Source organism: Adiantum capillus-veneris, chromosome 17 (genome assembly GCF_014529385.1).
Source record: "Adiantum capillus-veneris isolate H3 chromosome 17, ASM1452938v2, whole genome shotgun sequence".
NCBI lineage: Eukaryota > Viridiplantae > Streptophyta > Polypodiopsida > Polypodiales > Pteridaceae > Adiantum > Adiantum capillus-veneris.
In genome coordinates, this window is record NC_140947.1 from 68605322 (window position 1) to 68628089 (window position 22768).

The 22768-nt window shown below is 43.9% G+C and overlaps 1 protein-coding gene across 4 annotated transcripts in view; it reads right to left on the bottom strand.

Annotated features, from left to right (window-relative positions):
- Positions 1-10134: 10134 nt before the first annotated feature.
- TAFII59 (TATA BOX ASSOCIATED FACTOR II 59) overlaps positions 10135-22768 on the bottom strand; it is a 50270-nt gene continuing 37636 nt past the window's right edge. For all 4 annotated transcript variants that reach the window (XM_086486981.1, XM_086486982.1, XM_086486983.1 and 1 more), the window contains 4 exons: positions 11149-11281; positions 10934-11059; positions 10671-10785; positions 10135-10595 (listed from right to left, as the gene is read on the bottom strand). In XM_086486981.1, coding sequence (XP_086343107.1) covers positions 10165-10595; positions 10671-10785; positions 10934-11059; positions 11149-11281 — 805 coding nt within the window. In that variant the 3' untranslated portion in view covers positions 10135-10164. The remainder of the gene's footprint in view (positions 10596-10670; positions 10786-10933; positions 11060-11148; positions 11282-22768) is intronic.

Below are 22768 nucleotides of genomic sequence, written 5' to 3' on the forward strand. Positions count from 1 at the left end.
GGCATCATTACATGGTATGCATCCATTACACTCCTCCACCAAGCAACCTTGTTTACATTGCCATGTAGACATGTAATTTTATCTTTCACTGTTTCTTTCTGCTCAAGCTGCCATTCATCAAAGGCCGCGCAATTGAATGTGTCAATCATAGCACATTTATTACGGAGAAGTGATTCCAAGGTATAAAAGTGCGTGCAGAACCGAGTTTCAACAGGAAGTTTCAGCATCACTGACATGCGCATCCTATACAAATCGAGCACTCTTTGTCATTTCAAGATAAATTTCACAACCTGACGTGATGTATCAATTATTTTGGCGAACCATGTGGTTTCTTCGCTAGTGTACCAATCTTTCAGCACCAAGTTCAAGGTGTGCGTATTACAACCATTGGCAAAAATATGTGGAAAGTACTTCTTTATTAATTTACTGGCGTTTTTACAATTTTTTGCGTTGTCCATCACAACTTGAACGACATGTTCAACACCAATTTCTTTAATTACATTAATCAAGACCTCAGAAATATATTTACCACTTTTAATTGCACCAGAACTATCATCGCCTTTATAAACGTTTCTCCCCTTGGACAAACCAGCATTACATTGATCAACGGTCTTCTCTGAACATTTGACCAGCCATCACTCACAATCGTACATCCTGAAAGCGAAATATTCCCAAGTATTATTTTGCCAACACGCTCTTTGACTTCGATGTAACATTTGTCCAAGAAAACATTTCTTATCGTGTGAAAAGAAGGAGCTGAAAATCTTGGACCAAACTCACCGATTTTCTTCCAAGCAGCCTTCCAATGATTGTTGTCTACCATGACCAAAGCACTTCCAATGATTGCTGTCTACCAATGATTGCTGTCTACCATGACCAAAGCACTTCCAATAAAGAATATTGAATTTGCCAATGCTGTTTGTGCTTCTTCTAGAGACTGCACTCGAAAGATTTGATGTAATGATTTTTGACGCATTTGACAAAGTCCACCTTCATTGTGACGTTCAAAAGGAACACTGCCTGGAATTTCCTCTCCTTGTGCAGGTTGTTCTCCAAGGTTAGTTGGCGTCACTACAGGATCTGTGGAGTTAATATTTGGCTCTGGGAACTCTTGATTCGAAGGCACAGAGCTATATATATGTCGTCTCTTGCCACCCTTTTTTGGCGGGCTCTTCTCTCAAACGCTTTGCAACTGCAGGTGCCTGAGAATGTTCACATTTTTTACAACTGTTTTTAGCGCTACCCAGAAAATGATCCCTAATACGTGGTGCACCGCAAGATTTTGTTGTGTGACAAAATTTCCATTGCCACTCCATATAGCGGCCGCATATGTTGTGAGCATAATCCCACTCTTTGCCAGGAGCTTTTTTATTCTTTGGCTTCTTCATACCACTTGTGCCCACATTTTGCTCCATTGCTTTTAAATTTGAACTGAAGAGAAAAAAACAAGATGTTCAGTTCTGAAAACATTTTTTTTATTTTCAATATATATTATAATTTAAAAACCATTCAATATGAAAGTAACCATGATGCACAATATGAGATTTTCAATGCACGCTAGTCAATCCACATATCGATCACCTATATTGTGAGCAACCATACACATTACAATGTAGTCTATACATGGCGTAATAACCATAACAATGCTATGAATCTCTCTATGCAATTATTATTATAATTATTATTTATATGTCTACTTTGATTTGCAAACAATAAGACACATCTAATTTCATTTGCTACAAAAAAAAAAACGAAAGCAATAAAATATATGATTGGTCATTTCATGCACTAATAATCTATCATAATACATAATGCACTCTGTGTATAAACCAATGCATGAACTAGCGCAAATAAATCTTCAATATAATCACCCAATTGGGGACTACTTGTACCCAGTGAAGGATTGTAGCCCACCCATGCAACCAATTCAAAATATAAAAGCTATTTTAACCCAATCAAGGATTATAGCTCTTATATTGTAAATCAACTCAAATGCAAGACTTCAAGGATCTTTATATTCCCGGTATACTAGTAGAGGATATCCAGCCCTTGACTATCGACTCATCATTTACATATGCTCATCTTCTAAAACCAATTACAGCCCTCATTTGGACCAATGGCTTCTTCGCAATGAGCATGATTCCCCAAGTTTTCAGTTGTTTTGGTTTTGTACCTTTATGTCGGTAAACGAATGAAAATTTTTTAGAAGTGGTTACCGAATTAAGAATCACGTTCGGCCCAAAAAAAGGACCTGTGACTCTGTAACCTTAGGTCAATTCACAAGGAGATGACAATACCCGGCACTCGGATACACTCCCCAAGGATTTGCCTAGCTAAAAAACCGGGGTTAGCACACTATTTACTATATATAATTATGCCCGCCGGGCTTTTTCATTTTCCCGGCGGGCCCCGTAGGGAAAATTAAAAAACCCGAAGGGCTCAGACCGGCTCTATAGGTTTTTGCAGGTCAAAATCAAAGTCATGTTAACAATTAACGTGATCACGTGATTTTTTTATAGTTATTTACGTAATCACCCGATCGTGATTACGTTAATGAAATCCCTGAAAGTTACTCAACAACTTCGCGCTTATGGGATTTCTCTTCCTCTCCAAGAGGAGAGAGAGCTTAGGAGGCCTCTTGAAGAGACTCCCAAAAGAAGACTCTCTCCCATACGAGAAGAGGAATTCAAAGAGCAAGAAAGCAATGAAACTTTAAGTTCCTTTGAAGATGTGGCTCCACGTAGACGGCGGTCTAAACGATCGTCAACTCCTCCCAAGAAGAAAAGATCAACACACAATTCTTCTCCTCGACACTCCGAAAGGGAAGAGAGGAAACAAAGGAATAAAAGGGCAAGAAAGAGGTCACACTCTTCTCCTTCTTCTTCACCTTCCTCCTCTTCCGACGAAAGCTATGGCTATTCTCCTAGAGAATACAAGAGGGGAGGCCATCAAAAATCATACCCTGCATGGCGAAGGTCACAAAAGCTCAAGAAGTTCAAAGAGGGAGGAAAGAGTATCTCTTTTCTCACCTATGATGGCACCTTTAGTGCCACCGACAAAGTATTGGCCTTCATCTAGCAATTTGATGCAGCCTTCGGAGACGAGGGCTTCACGGAGTCCTCCAAGCTACACCATGTAGCTATGCACTTCTAGAAATCAGCTCGTCAATGGGCTAGCCTTCGTGGAAATGGCAAAGCCCCAAAGACATGGAAAACTCTATGAGTTTCCATCATGAAGCAATTCCTTGCAAGCGATGCAAAGGACAAAGTGCTTATCGAATGGCACAGTTTGAAGCTTCTCTCTCACGAGTCTATCCACAAATATGTAGACAAGTTTTGGGATTTACATCTCAAGGCTACTGTCTTCCAAAAGATAGACTTCACCGAGCAAAAGCAACAATTCTGTGCAGGATTACCTGAAGAGATGGCCGAATATGTCAACTCTCAACGGCCTGGTCCTATCACCTAAGTAATCCATCACACCATGGTTGCTTTATACATCAATTTCCCACAAGGGGATAGACGGAATGTCAAGCCCATGGAAAACAAAGATAAAAATGATGCAAAGGGAAAAATCAATGCCCAAAAATTTTCCCAAGGCACTTCCAACAACAACAATTGGTCCAAGGAGAAGAGAGTTTACAAAGGCAAAAACAAACTCTCTCCTAAAGAACTTGAAGCTTTTTGCAAGGAGCATAAGTGTTTTAAGTGTGGGGAGCTAGGACATGGCTATCATTTTTTACCCCAAGAAAAATGCTCGCAATGAAACTCCTAGGGCTTCCACCATTGAAGCTCCAAAAGAGGATGCTCATTGCAAAGGCTCATCTCTCTCCTATGCTTGGAGAAAGGTGAGGGAACATGATGCCTTCATCCTGTTTAACCCTGGCTCATCCACAACTTCATATCAACGGGGTTTGGCGACCAAGTTGGGCATTCAAGCTTTCAAGATAGGAGATATCTTAACAACTGACATAACTTTCAAGGGACAACAAGCCTTTGTTACTCCCTTGATTGGGAAGTTGAGGCTCCATGTCCAAAAGCTATGTCGACAAAGAAGACTTTTTCATCTCTCCTCTCCAACATGAGAATGCTATCCTAGGGGCGCCATGGTTTGATCGCATGGCTGCCAACATGAAGTTCCCTGAAAGGAGAATCTACTTCACCTACAGGGGAAAGAACATGTATATAAATGCTAGTGAGTGTGTTTTCGCACTATACCACTTGCAAATCCTCCTGCTTTTGATAAATCAATGAAGAGCTCAGTTTCTTCGTACATGATTTTTGTCAAAGAGTCCTAAAAGATCCTAATGTTTCATCAAATGTAAATGGTAGGAATCAAGAAGAGTTAGATTTGTCTAATTTTCTAAATGGATTCCAAGATTTGCTCATCGATGATATCCCTATGGACTTACCCCCAAAACGAGGGGATGATGACCATTGCATTGAGCTCCTTCTAGGAAGCTCACCGCCTAACAAGCCTCCTTATCAAGTTTCTCAAGCTCAACAAGAGGAGATCATGAGGCAAGTACAAGAATTGGTTGACAAAGGGATGGTGAGGCCTAGCTCCTCTCCCTTTTTTTCTCCAGTCTTTAGTGCAAAAGAAAGATGGTACATACCATATGTGCGTGGACCATTGAGCACTGAACCATATCACTATCAAAACAGATTTCTCGTGCCTCGGGTAGAAGATCTGTGATAAGCTACAAGGCTTTACCTATTTCAGGAGGATTGACCTTAAAAGTGGCTATCATCAAATAAGGATAGTGGATGAAGATACGCAATTTAATTTCCATATTGCTCACATTGCTGGTAAGCACAATCAAGTGACCGATGCACTTTCACGAGACAACCAAAAGTTAATGCGGTGTCTATAGCTACTCACAATGATCTATCTTCTCTGATAGATGAGTATGCTACTAACCCCGACTATAGAGACATAATGTTAGACCTTGCTTTGGGGAAGAAAGAGAAACCATTCACCTTGCAGGATGGTTATCTTCTCCACGGAAATAGGCTATGTGTTACCCACTCCTTTGTGAAAAAGTCATGTATGAATTCCATGCTCCTCCCTATGCGGGGCATAGAGACATTCAACCTACTCTCCGAGGATTAGAAACGTACTTCTATTGGCCTACCATGAAAGTGGACATACAAGAGTATATTTCAAAATGTGTAGTATTCCAAAAGACCAATTATGATAGAGGGAAGCAACCTGGATTACTCCAGCCATTGCCTATCCCAAATTCACCATGGGAGAGTATATCCATGGATTTTATCTTTGGATTACCCAAGTCTATCCATGGGAATACAAGAATATGAACAATAGTCGATAGGTTTAGCAAGCAAGCACCTCTCAGAAAAACCATTAAGACACACCAAATGGCAACTCTCTTCATATCACAAATTTTCAAACACAATGGGTTACCAACATCCATCGTGTCAGCAAATAGAGATCCTAGAATGACCAGTAATTTCTGGAAAGGTCTCTTTAAAAATCTAGGGACAAGATTGAATTTCTATTCGGCCACTCACCCACAAACGGATGGCCAAAGTGAGATAGCCAATCTTACGATACTTGATCTACTAAAGACTTATGTTACTGAAATAGATCAACACTCACGATGGAAAAAGTACTTACCTCTTGTAGAGTATGCCTACAATAATATTGTACATACTTCTACGGGAAAAGCACCTTTTGAAATCATAGAGGGAAGACTTAAAAGTCCCTTGCTACTCAAAGTACATGGGAAGATCTTCGCTACTGATGAGTATAGCCGCCGCGACCTACAAGAGTCTTTTCAAAAGATTAAGGAGGCTATATATCCATCTCTCAACAAAGGCAAAAAGTTGTTGCTGCTGACAAGCACAGAAGGACCTTAACCTTCAAAAAAAATTGTTGGGTCTTACTTAAGTTTCCCAAGGCTCGATTGAGGCAAACTACGGGCAAAAATCCTACGGGCCACCAAAAGTATTATGCTAAGCTAGCAAAAAGATACTATGGTTCTTTCCAAATCTTGAAGCCCATCAATGAGATGGCTTACCAACTCAAGTTTCCCAACCATTGGCTCATACACAAGGCTTTTCATGTGAGCCGTGAAGCTCACTCCAGGAAGGGAGGGAAGGAAGAGAGAGAGAGAGAGAGAGAGAGAGAGAGAGAGAGAGAGAGAGGGAAAGAGAGAGAGAGAGAGAGAGAGAGAGGGGGGGGGGGGGGGGAGACAACGAGAGAGAGGGGTGGCGGGCGAGAGAGAGACACACGCACATAGGGAAGACAGCACGAGAGAGGGGTGGAGAGAGAGAGAGAGAGAGAGAGAGAGAGAGAGAGAGAGGGGTTATAGAGCGACTAAGAAAAGAGAGAGGAAGAAGGGAGTAGGAGATAGGAGGACTTTAGGGAAGGGATGGTGGTTTCTAGAGGAGGATCTGGAGGAAGGGAAGGTGGTTAGAGGAGTAGATGGAGAGAGGAGGTGGAGGAGAGGAAAGATTTTGGAGGAGGAGGCTGAGGAGGAGGAGGAAGGGAAGAGGAGGAAGCACATGGGCGGCAAGAGGAGGAAGGGGAGGTAGAGAGGGCGGCACTCCAAAAAAAAAAAAAAAAAGCTCGCTCCAAAGCTCGCTCGAAGACCTAACTCAAGATTGACAAGCAATCTTGCAAGAGCGTTAGCTATAAGAATCATTGTTCCTCAAGGTGCGGATTGGGGGACTTCCCTCCCCATGATGCACTAGCGAGGACACCCTAGAGCCATCACCAAGCTCAATGATATTCTTCAACTAGTTCACATAAAGCCCGAAACCATCTCTTGGGTCAATGATACACGTAGGAAAGTGCCACCTACGGAATGTATCCTCACCTTCTTGGACAGAGAAGAGCAACTATGGTTACTACGCCAATCTCACCTTCTCAAGGGACAAAACCTTTGAATCGCCGAAGATTTAACTACGAATCAATTGAAGACAAAAGCAAGCGAGCTCAAGAAGATGCATGAAGCCCACAAACAAGGCAAATGGGCGGTCTATTAAGGTGGCAAAGCCGTCATTTAAGAGTATCAAACTCCCAAACCGGCTTCCCCCTCATCCAATCTCTCTTAGTTATTGTTCTTTTCCTTCCTCTTGGTCAATGGACCCTCGGTCCTTAACTGATATGTACCCAACGCCTTCATTTAAAAGCACCTCCTTTTGGTCTCATAGGTCATATATGATCTCCGTGGAAGATAACTCAATCAATCAATCTCTCTCTCTCTCTCTCTCTCTCTCTCTCTCTCTCTCTCTCTCTCTCTCTCTCTCGCGTTCTCTTTCCACTTCATTGGAGGCCTGCATGTCAAGAGTTAGCACTAATTTACAATGTTGTATAAGTGTATGTAACATTTCTCAAAATAACCTTCTTCTGAAATGGCAGAGCGACTTGACTATATTTGAAGGTTTCTACACCAAATTTCTTCAAAATTCATAGGTTTTCTCACGTCCTTAGTGACGTAGGTTTTATCAAGCACTACGGACGATAGGAAGCTAAACTTTCTTCTCTCTCAATCTCACGAGTATTTGCACTCTTATGAGTGTTTGCAGTGAACTCGAGCGAGCATGTTTGTATCCCTTCTTCACAAGCTTACCAAGCATGTTAATATAGTGTAGACACGAGAGATAGCACTCGAAGACCTTGCCACATGGTAGGTCTACACGATAAAAGGATACTACTCTCTCACTCTTACGAATGTTTGTAGTCTTAGGAGTGTCTGTAGTGAATTTGAGTGAGCATGTGTGTAGTTTCTGGATGTCCTTTCCTCACCTACTCGCAAAGCATGTCAATACCCTGTACATGCAAGCAAGACCACCAAAGACCTCTATGAAAGTATTTTGGTAAAGCAAATTAATACGAGATGTGCTCTCTAACACCCTTCCCTCCTATACTCTAGTTGCCATTGGGTGCTTACATGAGCCCCTAGCACCCTTGGTGCTCATATTGTAGAGCCACACTCAACTCTACGTTCAGAGAGAGCGAGAGACATAGAGAGAGGGGGGGGGGGGGGGGGGGGGGGGGGGGGGGGGGGAGGGGGGGGTCTATAGCAACAATGTGACATGATAGAACATTGAAGGTGGACCAAGGGGTTAAATGTCAGTCTCTATTTATATTGGCTTTGGCGACCATTTCATTGTCCCCTACTCGCAAAGTAAGTCAATACCCTATATACAGAAGCGAGACCACCGAAGACCTCTATGAAAGCATTTTGGTAAAGCAAATCAACTAGAGATATGCTCTCTAACACTCAAGTTGCTATTTGTGTTGAGTATTTTCATATTTAAGATGGTGTATTTTAAAGTAAGAGGGCTACAAAAACCTTGCAACCTTGCCGCTAACATGGCAGCATTCTAAGGGGCTCGGAACATTTCTAGGATGCAACCCCCATTTCCCTTGAGGTGGCCTTCCCTTCTCTACTCCAACTCTCATTGTATGCATACATGGGTCAAGCCCTCGATATTTAGATTGTCTGGCCACCCTTTACTCTACATTCCCTAATCATATGACAAAAAGGGGGATGTTTTCATTGGCTCTAAAGAGAGGCCTTCTCTGGAGATACAACAACCTATGCTTGCATCTTGAAGGCATATTGTGTTATTTCAAAAGTTGAGAGATTTGGTGAATATATATGCAAAAAATTTCTTAGTTTTGAAGTTAAACTATGAAATGTCAGAGCTATTTATCAGCATTGCAATTTCTTGTGATACATTGGTTACAAGAAAGATCGATTTCAAGATGTGTCTAGCCAGATGAGGAAGTTGTGGATCCATCAACAACAAAGCGAGGGATTCTCTTTGGATGTAATGATGTTGCTTTTATCTCAAGGTGCAATCTCCCTTAAGATGCATTGAATTCAAGATATGTTAGGCAAGGGAAGGTTAGAAAGCATGCAAAGGGAAGAATACTTTTGGCGTACAACCGATTCTCTTTCCACCTTCAAAACATCATATTATGCAAGATACCAATGTAGGCAAACAAAGGTTGTCAGTAAAGGCCTTGGTCTATTTCCCTTAACCCAAGGCAACTGTCCAAGTTGTGGTCTCATGGGATGGATTGATTCAAGGATACATCCAAAAAGGGAAGGATGAAAAAGCTTTGGGATCTTCTCATTGGATGCAAAGAGAGGCCTTCTATCTTGCATTCACCTATGTTTGCATCTTGATGGAAAGTTGTAAATTATGTATCACCTAATGCTTGCATCTAAAGGGAATCTTACATTATGGAACCTATAAGAGAGATCTTCATTCAGATATAAATTTGAAAGCACAAGGAGTTTTTGCATGTGCTTCCATCTTGAAGCTTGGCATTATGCAAGAGGCTAACATGAGTAAACATAATCATGATGAGATTGTTGGTCAATGTCATGCTTTGCAATGCTTTAATTGACATGTATATCAAACATGGTATCCTTTCAACCAACTTCCTATGTGGGAAGTTCTTGATGAACTTGTTATGTGGGATGTCTTTTGAATTGCACTCATTGAAGGTGTGTCCAACCAAGGCACGGTCAAGAAAGTTTTTTTCACACCTTATAAATACCATGTGAGTCATCATTCATGGTAAGAGCAAGTGAGAGGGTCGCGCGAGCTAGTTAATAACTATGGCTTACGATCTTTGTCCATACGAATGTCTTTTTCCCATGGGGAGCAAAGGAACCACACTTTGTCCCAGAACAATCTCTTGGTTGTAAGACATTACATCCAAGTAAATAACAATGCAGAGGACCTTCAAGGTGTTACAAGAGTACCAATGCAAGAGCCCCCTGAAATTTTTGCTGAGGCATTTTTTTACATTGACACAGATTTGCATCAAACAAGAAATATCTATAGCATGCGGAGTATTCGCCAATAAACAAATTAATCTCCCAACTTTCCAGGCCCATCTGCAAGCCACAATCAGGCCATATCTTGTATAGTAATTACATTTGTCGATATGCCACTGATTGCATTGGATTATGACGCGATCCATACCTATGGAATATAATAATTTGTGACAGTGTGACCCATAACCTACTTCATGCCAATCTTATTGAAATGCCACGAATAGCACCTAGCCCTTTAGCATCTACAATCTCAAGTAAATGTTTCTAACTATCATGATTTGCAATTGCAAAGTAATCTCTAAAAAGCCTTTAGATCAAATGAATAACCCCAAAGCTTATCATATAAAAGTATTCAATTCAGTTTGTGGTACAAAAGGTAGTATTGCTTCCCCAAAGATGTCAACTAAAGCTGAGAACAGAGGTCCTAATGGAACATCCTCTTTCCAAGATTCAGATAAAGAAAAACTGGACTTTGCAGTATTCGATGACTCCAATTTATCCTTGCTCCCAGATTTCTCTGGACCTGGCATCTGATTCTTGCCCTTGCTTGAATCATCATCAACCGTTTTGGCAGCGGGAATGGTAAGCTGTTCCTCCTGAGAATTGAGGTCCATAGTCGACATGGAGGAGTCAAATGAAGGTCCCTCCATCGATAGACTTTCCACCAAGGGCTTCTTATGTTGGGCTTCCATGCCATCACAATTCCCCGTCCTCTTCCTCGGGCTAGTAATAGTAAGCTGTGAGAGGGCCGAAGCATCGGAGACAATGTCTGGTAGAAGCATGCAGCGTTTTAAGAGGTCATCCTCAGAAAGAACACAGCCTAAGCCTGGTAGGTGTGCCATACCTGATTTTTGAGCGGACGTCCCAATCCTCCCTTTTCCTCCCGGGTTCCAAGCATGTGGCAAAAAGAACCTGGGACATGACTTCACCCTGGAAGACATGCAAACACCTACTGCAACCTGGTACACACACACAAGTGTGTTAATTGTTGATGACAAAACTTCTGTTGGGATAAACCCCTTGTGTCTACTTGCTTTGTAGGATATTGTAGGAGGTAACTTTTGAGAAGATAAGAAGCACAACCTTGAGACCATGGAACGCACATACCAGTAAAGTATTAAACACGCGCATTGCCTCATGTCGCTTGATCTCATTCTTTTGTGTCTCCATGGACAACTCTGGGGTAAGCAGTTCCATGAAAGCCTCAACATTGGGCAGAACCATTAACCCAACCTGTGAGAACAAGGCCAGCGCACTAAGCAGCAAGAGCACAACGAAGCAAGCAAAGGCGGAAGACAAGCTTGCAACCCAAAATGACCTACCACCCGTGGCCCTAGAGCAGCTAGGCCTTTTATAGCACCATAGTGTTGTGTCAGTGCTCGCTTTGGATCCAAAAGCGCTTGCATAAGTGTTCTAGTTATACGAGGTTGAAGGTTGTGGTAAGAATGCCCAAATCTGCCAAAAACAAAGCAACTGAGGCTTGAGCTCATTATACTTGTAACTCATGCCATTCAACTTTCATACGTTTGAAAAACAAAAACAGGAATAACTGATTGCTTATTTCGCTGCAAGTATATGTATCCAGTTTACAACATATAGCAGCTGATCAAGGGGAAAGGACGAAACAGAACCATTTTGGTGGTGGTGGTGGTGTGTGGGGGGGGGGGGGGGGGGGGGGGGGGGGGGGGGGGGGGGGGGGGGCGCGGAGAGAGAGAGAGAGAGAGAGAGAGAGAGAGAGAGAGAGAGAATGGTGCACAGGCCAACATGAGCCAAGTCAGTCCACGTCAACAACGAACGAGGGACAAGCAAGAGGGTGGACACTCACGTGCAGGACGAAGATGACATGGCGGCAACAGCAACAGCACTCTCTCTCTCTCTCTGTGTGCGCGTGTGTGTGTGAAACTGGCCCGTAGGGCGGTAGACGTAGGCTTTCACCCAATACTTTACTTTAGACTTTAGAACACAGAGAAACTTTGCAAAAGAAAACGTCTAACAAGAATTGATAGTTCAAACACACACGACTTGGAAGCTAGAGCGCTACCAAGCAGACGCTGACACCAGTTGGCCCCAAAGACTGGCGTCCCTTTCGATATTTCTTTTTTGTATTAACAGAGGGAATAAAACATGTGATTTCCTACAAGCTGTCCCACATAATCCAGGCTGAAAACGACCTGTTCTGGCCCGATTTCGGTAGCATAACTATACTAGTATGCTTCACAGACAGTATCCCCACGCAATAGATGACTTTCCCGACGCATACGGACACTTTGCAAAACCTCGCGAGAATCTGCAGCACGCTAAATTCTCTGTTTTCTGCTCTGAAAATGCGCCAAATCACTTGTACAGCGGTCCCCTCGCGTCCCTGCACAACTTGGGGGTATAAGGGACAGTTTAGGGCCGAAACCCTAAACCTGCAGAAATACACAGCAGGCTGTATTTCCCTGTTTTGGGCTCCGTTTCGCAAGCCGGTCGCCTCCTAGCAAGCCCTCAAACTCCCGCACCTGTAGGGCTACTTGCCCTTTGAATCGGACGAGATTTCTCACGTGAAACCTCTCCGAATTCACCTGTAAACCTGCGGGGGATTAGCTAGCTAATCCAGTACCTCTGTAAGAGGCTCTTGCCTCGGCAATCGCGCATGAACCCACACAATTGTACATAGGTCAAATGAAAAGCCCTCTTGTAGGGCATCACATAACTGCACGAAGGGGAGAGAGAGAGTAGTGAATGTTGTGCAAGGCTTCAATTCTTGCACTTCACTGTACATAGAGGATAGGCAAGCACACATTAGCTTTGGTACCTGCAACAATCCACCACGGCTGAAAAATGCAGCCCACGTTTTGTTTTATTGCTTCTCTCTCTCTTAAGTTGGAAAAATGTCCAAAAATGTGCCAAGTGGCACTCATGCATTAATTCCCCGCTTTGGACCTTCTGGTCTAAAAATATCTCAACCGGTTGCTCAGTTGACTTAGCGGCAAAGTAATGGAATGTTCCTCTTCTCATTCCGGAGCTAATGACGCGAACAAATTTCATGGCCCAAAATAGCAATTCCCTAAATTTTAGGAGATGCTTCCATTGGACTCTTACTGGTCATCTGGCCATCTTTCATTATTGGGACCACATCCAAAAATGCAATGTAGCCGAGTTCTCGGGTGATTTTCTCTGGGTGACCCCACCTTGTTCTTGTGCCTCTATGGAGTTAATTTCCTAGTATCCTCCAACTTATTAAGTGCGGCAAGGGGACCTAAATGACTTTGAACTTAGCCTAGACATCCTTTACTATACGAGTTCCAGTGCCGACCAACTTCCCGTCTGCGGGTGAAACTACCGTTTACATTGGCAATACAATGTCGGAGCATTTGCAGCTTCAAAAAGAGGATCTCAAAAATTAAACAAAAATCATTGGAAAGAAACCAACAACTAAGGTTAGCACTTGCCACGTCCTCGTGACATAGTTAACAATTGCCACGTCCTCGTGACATACCCCCCTCTTGAAATCGCAAACGTCCTCGATTGTATATCAAGTACATGCCACTGATGATCTTGTGTTGTTAGCACTCTTTTATCATCCCATATATCCGCAAGAAAGGTCGTAACACATAGATATAAATGACTTAATGAGACCTTCGTACTTTTGTCATTTCCATCTATTACACTGAATTCATATGTACATATGATGTGCTAGCTCTATCATTACCCCTCCTTTGCACACGTTGGGTTGGGGCATAAGTAGGCTGTAGCCCAAAGGCTTCAAGATAAAGCTACAATACATTTGGTGACTCTAACAGTTCATGCTCTTCTATCCACTTTGCATCCATACGTAGATAGTTCTTGAACTTCACCAAGTAGCGTCTTGCAACCTGTCCTTCAACTTTTATGTCCTTACGTGCCAAAACTTACTCAGGTACCAAGATCTCATCAAGTTCCTCAACTTCTGGCTGATCCTCATCTGGCAAATCTTCAAGCACATCACCCACGAAGGGTCTTAGAAGACTCACGTGAAACGCATTGTGAATCTTCCATGCATCAAGCAATTTCAGCCTGTAAGCCACATTGCTGATCTTCTCAAGCACTTGAAAAGGCCCATAGTTCAAAAAGGCCGTTCCTTGCCCTTCATCTTCTTTAACCTTGCCTTTTCGAACCTTAACAGAACCCATTCACCAGGTGATAACAGCAATTTACGACGATGACGATCAGCAGCTTTTTTCTGCTTTGCTTGAGTCTTCTCCAAGGCAACTTTAATTTTCTTGTACATTTCATCCATGTTTACAACATATCGATCTACCTCAAATATTTTGTCCTTTGTACGTAATATGGGAGGAACTTTTTGCCGCCTTCAACAATCTCAAAAGGTGCTTGCCAATCACCGAATGCACCGTATTGTTGTACGCATACTCAAGCATAGCCTCTTCTAATTGTCCATCAGTTTGTGGATGAAGCGAAGATGAGAACTTGAGCGTAGTGCCCATGTTCTCAAACAATCCTCTCCAAAACAAACTTGTCATGCGAGGATCACGATCACTGATAATCGATTGTAGCATACCATGGTAATTTAACACATTGTACATGAACAAGCGTGCCATCTGATCAGATTTTATCTTCTTCCTAATAGGGAAAAAATTGGGTCTGCTTGCTGAACCTGTAGATAATGGTCCATATACCATCGTTCCCTGTCGACGTTCTTCGAAGATCAAAGATAAAGTCCATAGTAAAGCTTTCCCATGGCTTATCCGGAATCAGTAATGGTTGTAACAACCTTCGTTCCTTTTGTTTGTCAAACTTGACCTTTTGGCAAAAAACGCATGCTCGCACAAAGGCATCCACATCTCTCCTCAAGGTAGGCCAATAGAAGAATGTCTCTACCACTTTAACTGTCGCATCAACACCACGATGCCCTGCATACGGTGGGACATGACTCTGAAACCGGCCCGTAGGGCGGTAGGCGTTGGCTTTCACCCGTAATTCTTTACTTTATACACACACACAGAGCACTTTGCAAAGAGAACCTGTAATGGGAATTAACACTTAATCGCACACACGGCTCGGAAGCTAGAATGCTCCGAGCAGACGCCGACAACCTGTAGGCCCCAAAATTGGCACCCCTTTCGGTATTTCTTTATTCTTTAGGAGGATAAATTACAAGGTAAGGTCCTGGGAATCCTTCACGTGTATCCACCTAGATACCATTTGATTTGGCCAAATTTCGGCAACATAACAGCCCCAAAACTTGCGCGAAACCAATTTCCCTGCTGGAACTCGCTTGCACTGTCGTATACCCTCTGATTCCTGTCCAAAAACAGTAAATTCAGCACGCTGTATTTACTGGTTTTTGCCCTGTTTTCAGCCCCAAACAGTCTCCTAACTGTCCTCTGCCAGTGGGACACGATTCCCAATGGTCCTGGCGTCCGTACGGCTGAAAAACAGTGAATTTACAGCGCATACACAGCGCTGATTTTGCACCTGTACGGTGAGGTTATGACCCTCACCAGTGCCTGCTTTGGAGCAGCAGCTAGCTACCCCTGTTCCTGCTCAAGGAGGCTCTTGCCTCAGCACAAAAGCATGAACCCACACAACTGTACATCAGTCAAATGAGGAGCCCTCTTGTGGGGCATCACATAACTGCACGTAGGGGAGAGAGAGAGCAGTGTGTAGTGTGCAGGGCATCACTCCTAGCACCACACTGTACATGAGAGGGAAAGAAAGCACTCCATAGCTCTTAACCTGTGACAAGTTCTCAATGAAGCATCCTCCCAGCATAAATCGAGCGCCCCCTCTTCTGCCCTTGACCTGTAATGCATCTGTGAACAAATAGATGCAAAAAGGAGAAGATTTCCATGGCTGCCAAAACCTGCGTATCGCTGAAAACGCAGCAAAACAGCCCTGTAAACACGCATCTGATGCCTTCCAATGCTGAAAATGAGCTCCTTGGACCTAGGCAAAGTCATGGGAAGCTCAAAAATGAAGAGAAATGGCTGAAAATCAGCGTTAAAAGCCTCCAAAACTGCTCCAGAAAGTCAGTTACGGGTTCTGTTCTCCCAGACTTGGTAAATTGACCACAAAGTGCCAATTGGCACTCATACATGCAATTTTCCCGCATTGGGCTTCCTGCTTAAAAATCTCTCAACTTGTGCATCAGTTGACTTTGCAGCAGAGTACTAAAATGTTCCCTTGGTCATACCGAAGGTAATGACGCGAACACATTTCACGGCCCAAAATAGCAGTTCCCTAATTTTTAGGAGATGCTTCCGTCGGGCTCCCACTGGTCTTCTGACCATCTATCCTCATTGGGACCGCATCCAAAAGTGCAATGTGGCCCAACTGTCGGATACTTTCTGTTGGTGATCCCACCTTGACTTTATGCCTTTATTGAGTTCACTTCCTAGTATCCACCAACTTGCTAAGTGCGACGGGGGGGACCTGTATGATCTTGCTCTGAGCCTAGACATCCTCTTACTGTACGAATTCCAGTGCCGACCAACTTCCCGTTTGCGGGTGAAACTACCGTTCACATTGGCCATACAATGTCCGACCATTTGCAGCTTCAAAAAGAGGGTCTCAAAAATTAAACAAAAATCATTGGAAAGAAACCAACAACTAAGGTTAGCAGTTGCCACGTCCTCGTGACAGACTCTCTACCATGACCTTATGTCGCAATGGCCTAATGACACAAAGCCTGCCATGCATCATCAAAAAACCGTCTCTGAGGAGGTAGTGCTCATGGTGTTGCCCCTCTTGCAACTGTTCAAAGATCCTTGTAAAATCTTCTTCAGTAGCATACTGTTCCTTCATGTCATCAAGCTCATGATGATAAAGAATTGACACAGCTGAAATTTGTGGCTTCCTTGATCTCATCATCCACAACATTCTTCTTGCCTTCCACATGCATAATCTCGAAGTGGAACATAGAAAGAATGTTTGCCCATCGCATATGCTTTTCAGATAGCTTCTGTGTCAAGAAGTATCGCAAGGTCTGATGATCTGTCTGGACAACAAAATCAGCACCTAAGAGGTAGTTCTTCCAACTAGAAAGCGCATGAATCACGGCCAAGAGCTCTTTCTCATAGACTTGCATAGCCTTCTCTGGCTCTTGCAAAATTCGACTTTCATAAGCTACTACCCGTCCATCTTGCATTAGCATTGCTCCTACTGCCACACGCGTCACACTGTACCACAAATGACTTCCTGAGATCTGGCAAAACAATTACTAGATTTGAAGTCAACTTTTCCTTCAAGAGACTAAAAGCTGGAATCTCTTTTTGGGTCCATCTGAAAGTGACCTCTTTCTTTTGCAAAGCGTGAAGAGGTGATGCTATCTCTGCAAAATTCCTGATAAACCTTCTATAGTAGGAACACAATCCCAAGAAGCTCCTGACATCGTGCACAGTCTTCAAGTCTTGCCATGTTTTAATAGCTTCGACCTTTGCGGGATCCATTTTGACACACTGTGGCCAAGAAAGTGGATCTCTTCCAGGAAGAATTCAGTTTTCTTCGGATTGACAAGTTTCGAACACAATAATCAAGTGACGCCTATGCTCCTCTTCATTCTTCGAATAGACTTTCATGTCATCGAAGAATGTCCCAACAAATTGTTGATGCAAGCGGAAAATCCGGTCCATCATCTTGTTGAATGTGGCAAGAGCATCTGTTAGACCAAACGGCATCACTAGGAACTCATAAAGACCAGATGTCGTTCTAAACCGAGTCTTGTGCACATCCTCTTGGTACCCACTCTTAAGGTCTATCTTGCTGAAAATTGCAGCACCCTCTAAACGATCAAGAATATCATCAATTCTAGGAATAGGAAACCTACTCTTGATGGTATTCTTATTCAACGCACGGTAATCAATACACATGCGCCATGAACCATCCTTTTTCTGTACTAGGAGCACTCCGGAGCAAAAAGTAGGCTGGATCAGCCCCTTCTCTAATAAACTCCTCAACCTGGCCCATAATCTCTTTCTGTTGCGCCACACTAACCCTGTAGGGAGGTCTATTTTGGTGGGCTACACCCTGGCACCAAATCTATCCGATGGTCCTCAGGTCTCTCTGGCGGCCATTGCTACGGCAATGAATTAGAAAAACAGTCACTAAACTCTCGCAAAAATGTTGATCTTTCTTTATCCAACACAGATAAATTGGACTGACAATTATCTGAGACATCGCGTGCAAAAATCAAGTACACAGAAAGATGATTCTTTATTACAGAAGTGATAGCCGAAGCAGATACAATACGAACAGACTCCCCTTTGAGCTTTACATCCAAAACATGAGTTTTGCCCCTATGTTGAATGGTGATCGCCATGCCCAAGGCATCCAGCACGCCGTGTACTCTGAACATCCACGGAATTCCAAGTAGCACATCGCATCCTTCCAATGGCATGATATAGAACTCTTCTGTGTCTACATATGATTGAATATGGAGACGCAGCTTTCCAATAATGGGAGTAACACACTCTAAGTGGCCAGGACATGCCAACCCTACCTCTGCCATGTACCCCATCACTTCAGCTCTGATGCCCAGCTTCATTGCTAACTCTGGTGAGATAAAGTTTGCTTTGTCACCTGGATCAAGGAAGATGAGTGCCGTCTGATCTCTAACTTTACCCCATGCTCTGCATAACTTGCTGGCATCTGTACTAGGCCTGTCACCCACCATATCTGGCACCAAACCTGTCGTGGGTTTAGGCTTCTTGCCTTTCTGGTCCTCTTTATCATCTGAGTCAGCTCGTCTTTTCCTTTGTGGACAATTGGTAGCAAAGTGACCAGGCTGCTCGCATATAAAGCATTTGTTTTTAGCCATTAAGACCTTCTTTTCCTCGAGCGACTTACGCACAAAAGGATTCCTTTTCTGTTTCTTTGCCTGCGCTCCAGAAGTCCCAGTTGAGTCCTTATCCTTGTTGGCCTTTTCTAACCCCTGTGACGCTTCAGGAGCCGTTTTCACACAGGGTTTCTTCGCTGAATTTTTCTTATGCTGACCTCCTTTTTCGTTGCTCAGAAACCCACTGTCCTCTCCTTTCAACAAGGCAAGACCAATGTTAGCAACTTCCATGAGCTGAGTGAGGGTAGCCACTTTGTTCTTGGTACAGTAGTACCGAAGCCCTGCAAAGATCTGTGCAGGCTAGATCTCAGATAACAAGACATCTCCTCGTTATGCAAAGCCTACTAAATAGTCAAATCCCTCTGCAAACTGAGGAGACTCACGCTCTTGTTCACCTCAATAGGACCTACCGTAAGAGGCACTTGCGACTGAATCTCCAAGGGATCCAAAGCCTATTGAACTTGCCTATCCTTGGGCAACTCGGGCTGCTCCTAAACTACCACTGACTCTTGGCCCTCATGCTCTATTCCTATGTCCAGATGCTCTTGGACCTCCTCACATTCCTGATTTGGTAACCTCTCCTCAAGAGGTCTATCTAGGGTCTGCTCTACCTCATCCAACCTCTGTCTCACAGACCATCTATAAACAAGGACAGGTTTTATCTGTCCTTGTCTACCTAACTGTCTTTGTGTCTGATTAGAACTGTGCTGCTGCTAATTCTGATCCCTCTGACCTCTATAATGTTGGCATGCATGATCCTGTTGCTATGCAGGAACTATTGTAGTTGTGAGGGCCGTCCTCTGTTGCGACCAATCTATCTCTACTCTCCCCCTCTAGGACAATCCCTAACCAAATGCCCCATCTCATGACATCTAAGGAACTGTTTGGTCTGCCTCATCCAACCTCTATCTCACAGCCCATCTATAAACAAGGACAGGTCTTATCTGTCCTTGTCTATCTGTATGTCTTTGTGTTTGATCAGAACTATATTGCTGCTGATTCTGATCCCTCTGACCTCTATAATGTTGTCATGCATGATCCTGCTGCTGTGCAGAAATCTGCTCTGTCAATGGCATGAGGTTACTGAGAGCAACGCTTTCCAAAACCACGCTTTCCAAAACCTCCGATTGTACTCCTGTAGGCTCTTGCAAGTAGCCGCAGTGAGTTGGTGCCAAGCTATCATGACATCGGCTTCAAATTCATTTGACAACCAAGCAGATGCAAACATTTGCTTGAAGTAAACTCATGTGGCGGGTGCCTGTCCTTGCATTAACAATGTCGTCCACCATGTAAGCACGTTGTCTTTCAAGAAAGTGACACCTTTCTTGACCTAGAGGCCTCTGTAAAAATTCCCTCCTGCATAAGTTGTATCAAACTGCCTTTGCCTTATCCTCAAAGCCGCTAAAAGTGCTAAACTTTACAGCTGCACCACCTTCTTTGTAAGCTTTCGGCTTTTCCAGTGCCCCCAAATTGTCATAAGGAATCGTCTGCAACATGGGCACTGTAGTAGGAATTATCGGCGCGTCTTGGCCATTGACATTTTGCGGCATAGGTGCCATATCAACCATGACAAAATGACCCTGTGGCCCCCAAACTGGCCTTGGTTGCTCTGAAAACCTTGCTACATGCTGATGCTACCATACATGGGGTTTGGCATCATGCCTTGCATACCCCCAAACATTGTTCCTGGTATGTACGGCTGGCTTCCAGGCGCATAACCAGCCATACTCTGGAGCACAGATCCACCCCCGAAATACCCAGGATGTACCATGGGTGGTGGAAAAACTGGATGCATTGCCTGGTACCCAGTTCTCTATCCATTAAAGACAGCACGTGGGCTCTGAAAGGTGGCGGGCTGAACTGGCATAGCCTGTAAAACAAGCGTTCTAACCACCTGTTCAAGGGCGAGAGGAACCTGCTTTGGAGCCCCCGACTCCGCAACATGTGAGTGCTCCCTATCCCGTTGGGACGCATGAAGTACTTGGGCTTGAGCCTCAACAAGCTCTGTTTGCGGTGTAGGTTGCCTATTTTACTGCGGAACTGGTGGCGCTTGCAAGAACTCCATAACCCTTGGGTTCTGCAGCAGTTGCAAAAACACATTCACCGTAGCAACTAACGGAATCCTGAACGCATCATCCTCACGTTACCCAGTCTTAAAGCCCTATACTGGAGGAACACTCACATCAACAAGAGGCACATACAGTCGTGGCAGTGAACTCTCGCCAATCTCGAACACCATAGAAATTTCATGTCTGTCCTTCGAAGAGGAGCCCTCTTCCATAATGCCCTTCCCTTTGTCGGCCATAGTGTAATCCCGTGTTTCTGTACTCTGTGTCTTTACCGAAAACAACCGAGGCTCACTTCTTGAGGAAAAAGTGATTTATGTCCCGACAACAAAACCTTGAAGAGGGCCCGTAGGGCGGTAGACGTAGGCTTTCACCCGAAACTTTACTTTAGACTTTAGGACACAGAGAAACTTTGCAAAAGAAAACCTGTAACAGGAATTGATACTTCAAACACACACAGCTTGGAAGCTAGAGCGCTACCAAGCAGACGCCGACACCTGTTGGCCCCTAAGACTGCGCTCCTTTCGGTATTTCTTTATTGTATTAACAGAGGGAATAAAACCTGTGATTTCCTACGAGCTGTCCCGCATAATCCGGGCTGAAAACGACCTTGTCTTTGCCCGATTTCGGCAACATAACTATACTAGGACGCTTCACAGACAATATCCCCACGCAATAGATGACTTTCCCGACGCATACGAACACTTTGCAAAACCTGGCGAGAATCTGCGGCACGCTGAATTCTCTGTTTTCTGCCCTGAAAATGTACCAAATCATCGTCCCCTCACGTCCCCGAACCTCTTGGGGTATTAGGAACTGTTTAGGACCGAAACCCTAAACCTGCAAAAATACACAGCAGGCTGTATTTCCCTGTTTTGGGTTCCGTTTCACTAGCCGGTCGCATCAGTAGCAAGTCCTCGAGTTCCCACACCTGTAGGGCTACTTGCCCTTTGAATCGGACGAGATTTCTCACGTGAAACCTCTACGAATTCACCTGTACCTGCAGGGGATTAGCAACTAGCTAATCCAGTACCTGTGCAAGAGGCTCTTGCCTCGCCAATCGCACATGAACCCACACAATTGTACATAGGTCAAATGAAAAGCCCTCTTGTAGGGCATCACATAACTGCACGAAGGGGAGAGAGAGTAGTGAATGTTGTGCAAGGCTTCAATTTTTCTGCAGCCCACGTTTTGTTTTATTGCTTCGCTCTCTTTTAAGTTGGAAAGATGCCCCAAGCGGCACTCATGCATTAATTCCCCGCTTTGGACCTTCTGGTCTAAAAATATCTCAACGGGTTGCTTAGTTGACTTAGCGGCAGAGTAATGGAATGTTCCTCTTGTCATTCCGGAGCTAATGACGCGAACAGATTTCATAACCCAAAATTGCAGTTCCCTAAATTTTAGGAGATGCTTCCATTGGACTCTCACTGGTCATCTGACCATCTTTCACTGTTGGGACCACATCCAAAAATGCAATGTAGCCCAGTTCTCGGGTGATTTTCTTTGGGAGACCCCACCTTGTCACCATGCCTCAATGGAGTTAGTTTCCTAGTATCCACCAACTTATTAAGTGCGGCTAGGAGACCTAGATGACTTTGAAATGAGCATAGACATCCTTTTACTATACGAGTTCCAGTGCCGACCAACTTCCTGTCTGCAGGTGAAACTACCGTTCACATTGGCCATACAATGTCCGACAATTTGCAACTTCAAAAAGAGGGTCTCAAAAATTAAACAAAAATCATTGGCAAGAAACCAACAACTAAGGTTAGCAGTTGCCACGTCCTCATGACATAGTTAACAGTTGCCATGTCCTCGTGACACTCTCTCTCTCTCTCTCTCTGAGGCTCCTGGAACTGAACCTGTGAACACATCCTCTCCAAACCTCCCAAAGCTATGCCTTTTTGATACTCTGGATGCCTTAGCTATGCTATATAGAGTGTAGATATGGGGACCCTCAGTAGATCATCGTCATAGTAATCAGCATGGACGTACAGATGGGTGGCGAGCCATGGAGATGCCACTTATCTCCATGATCTCCAAGATGATCAAGACTAAGGC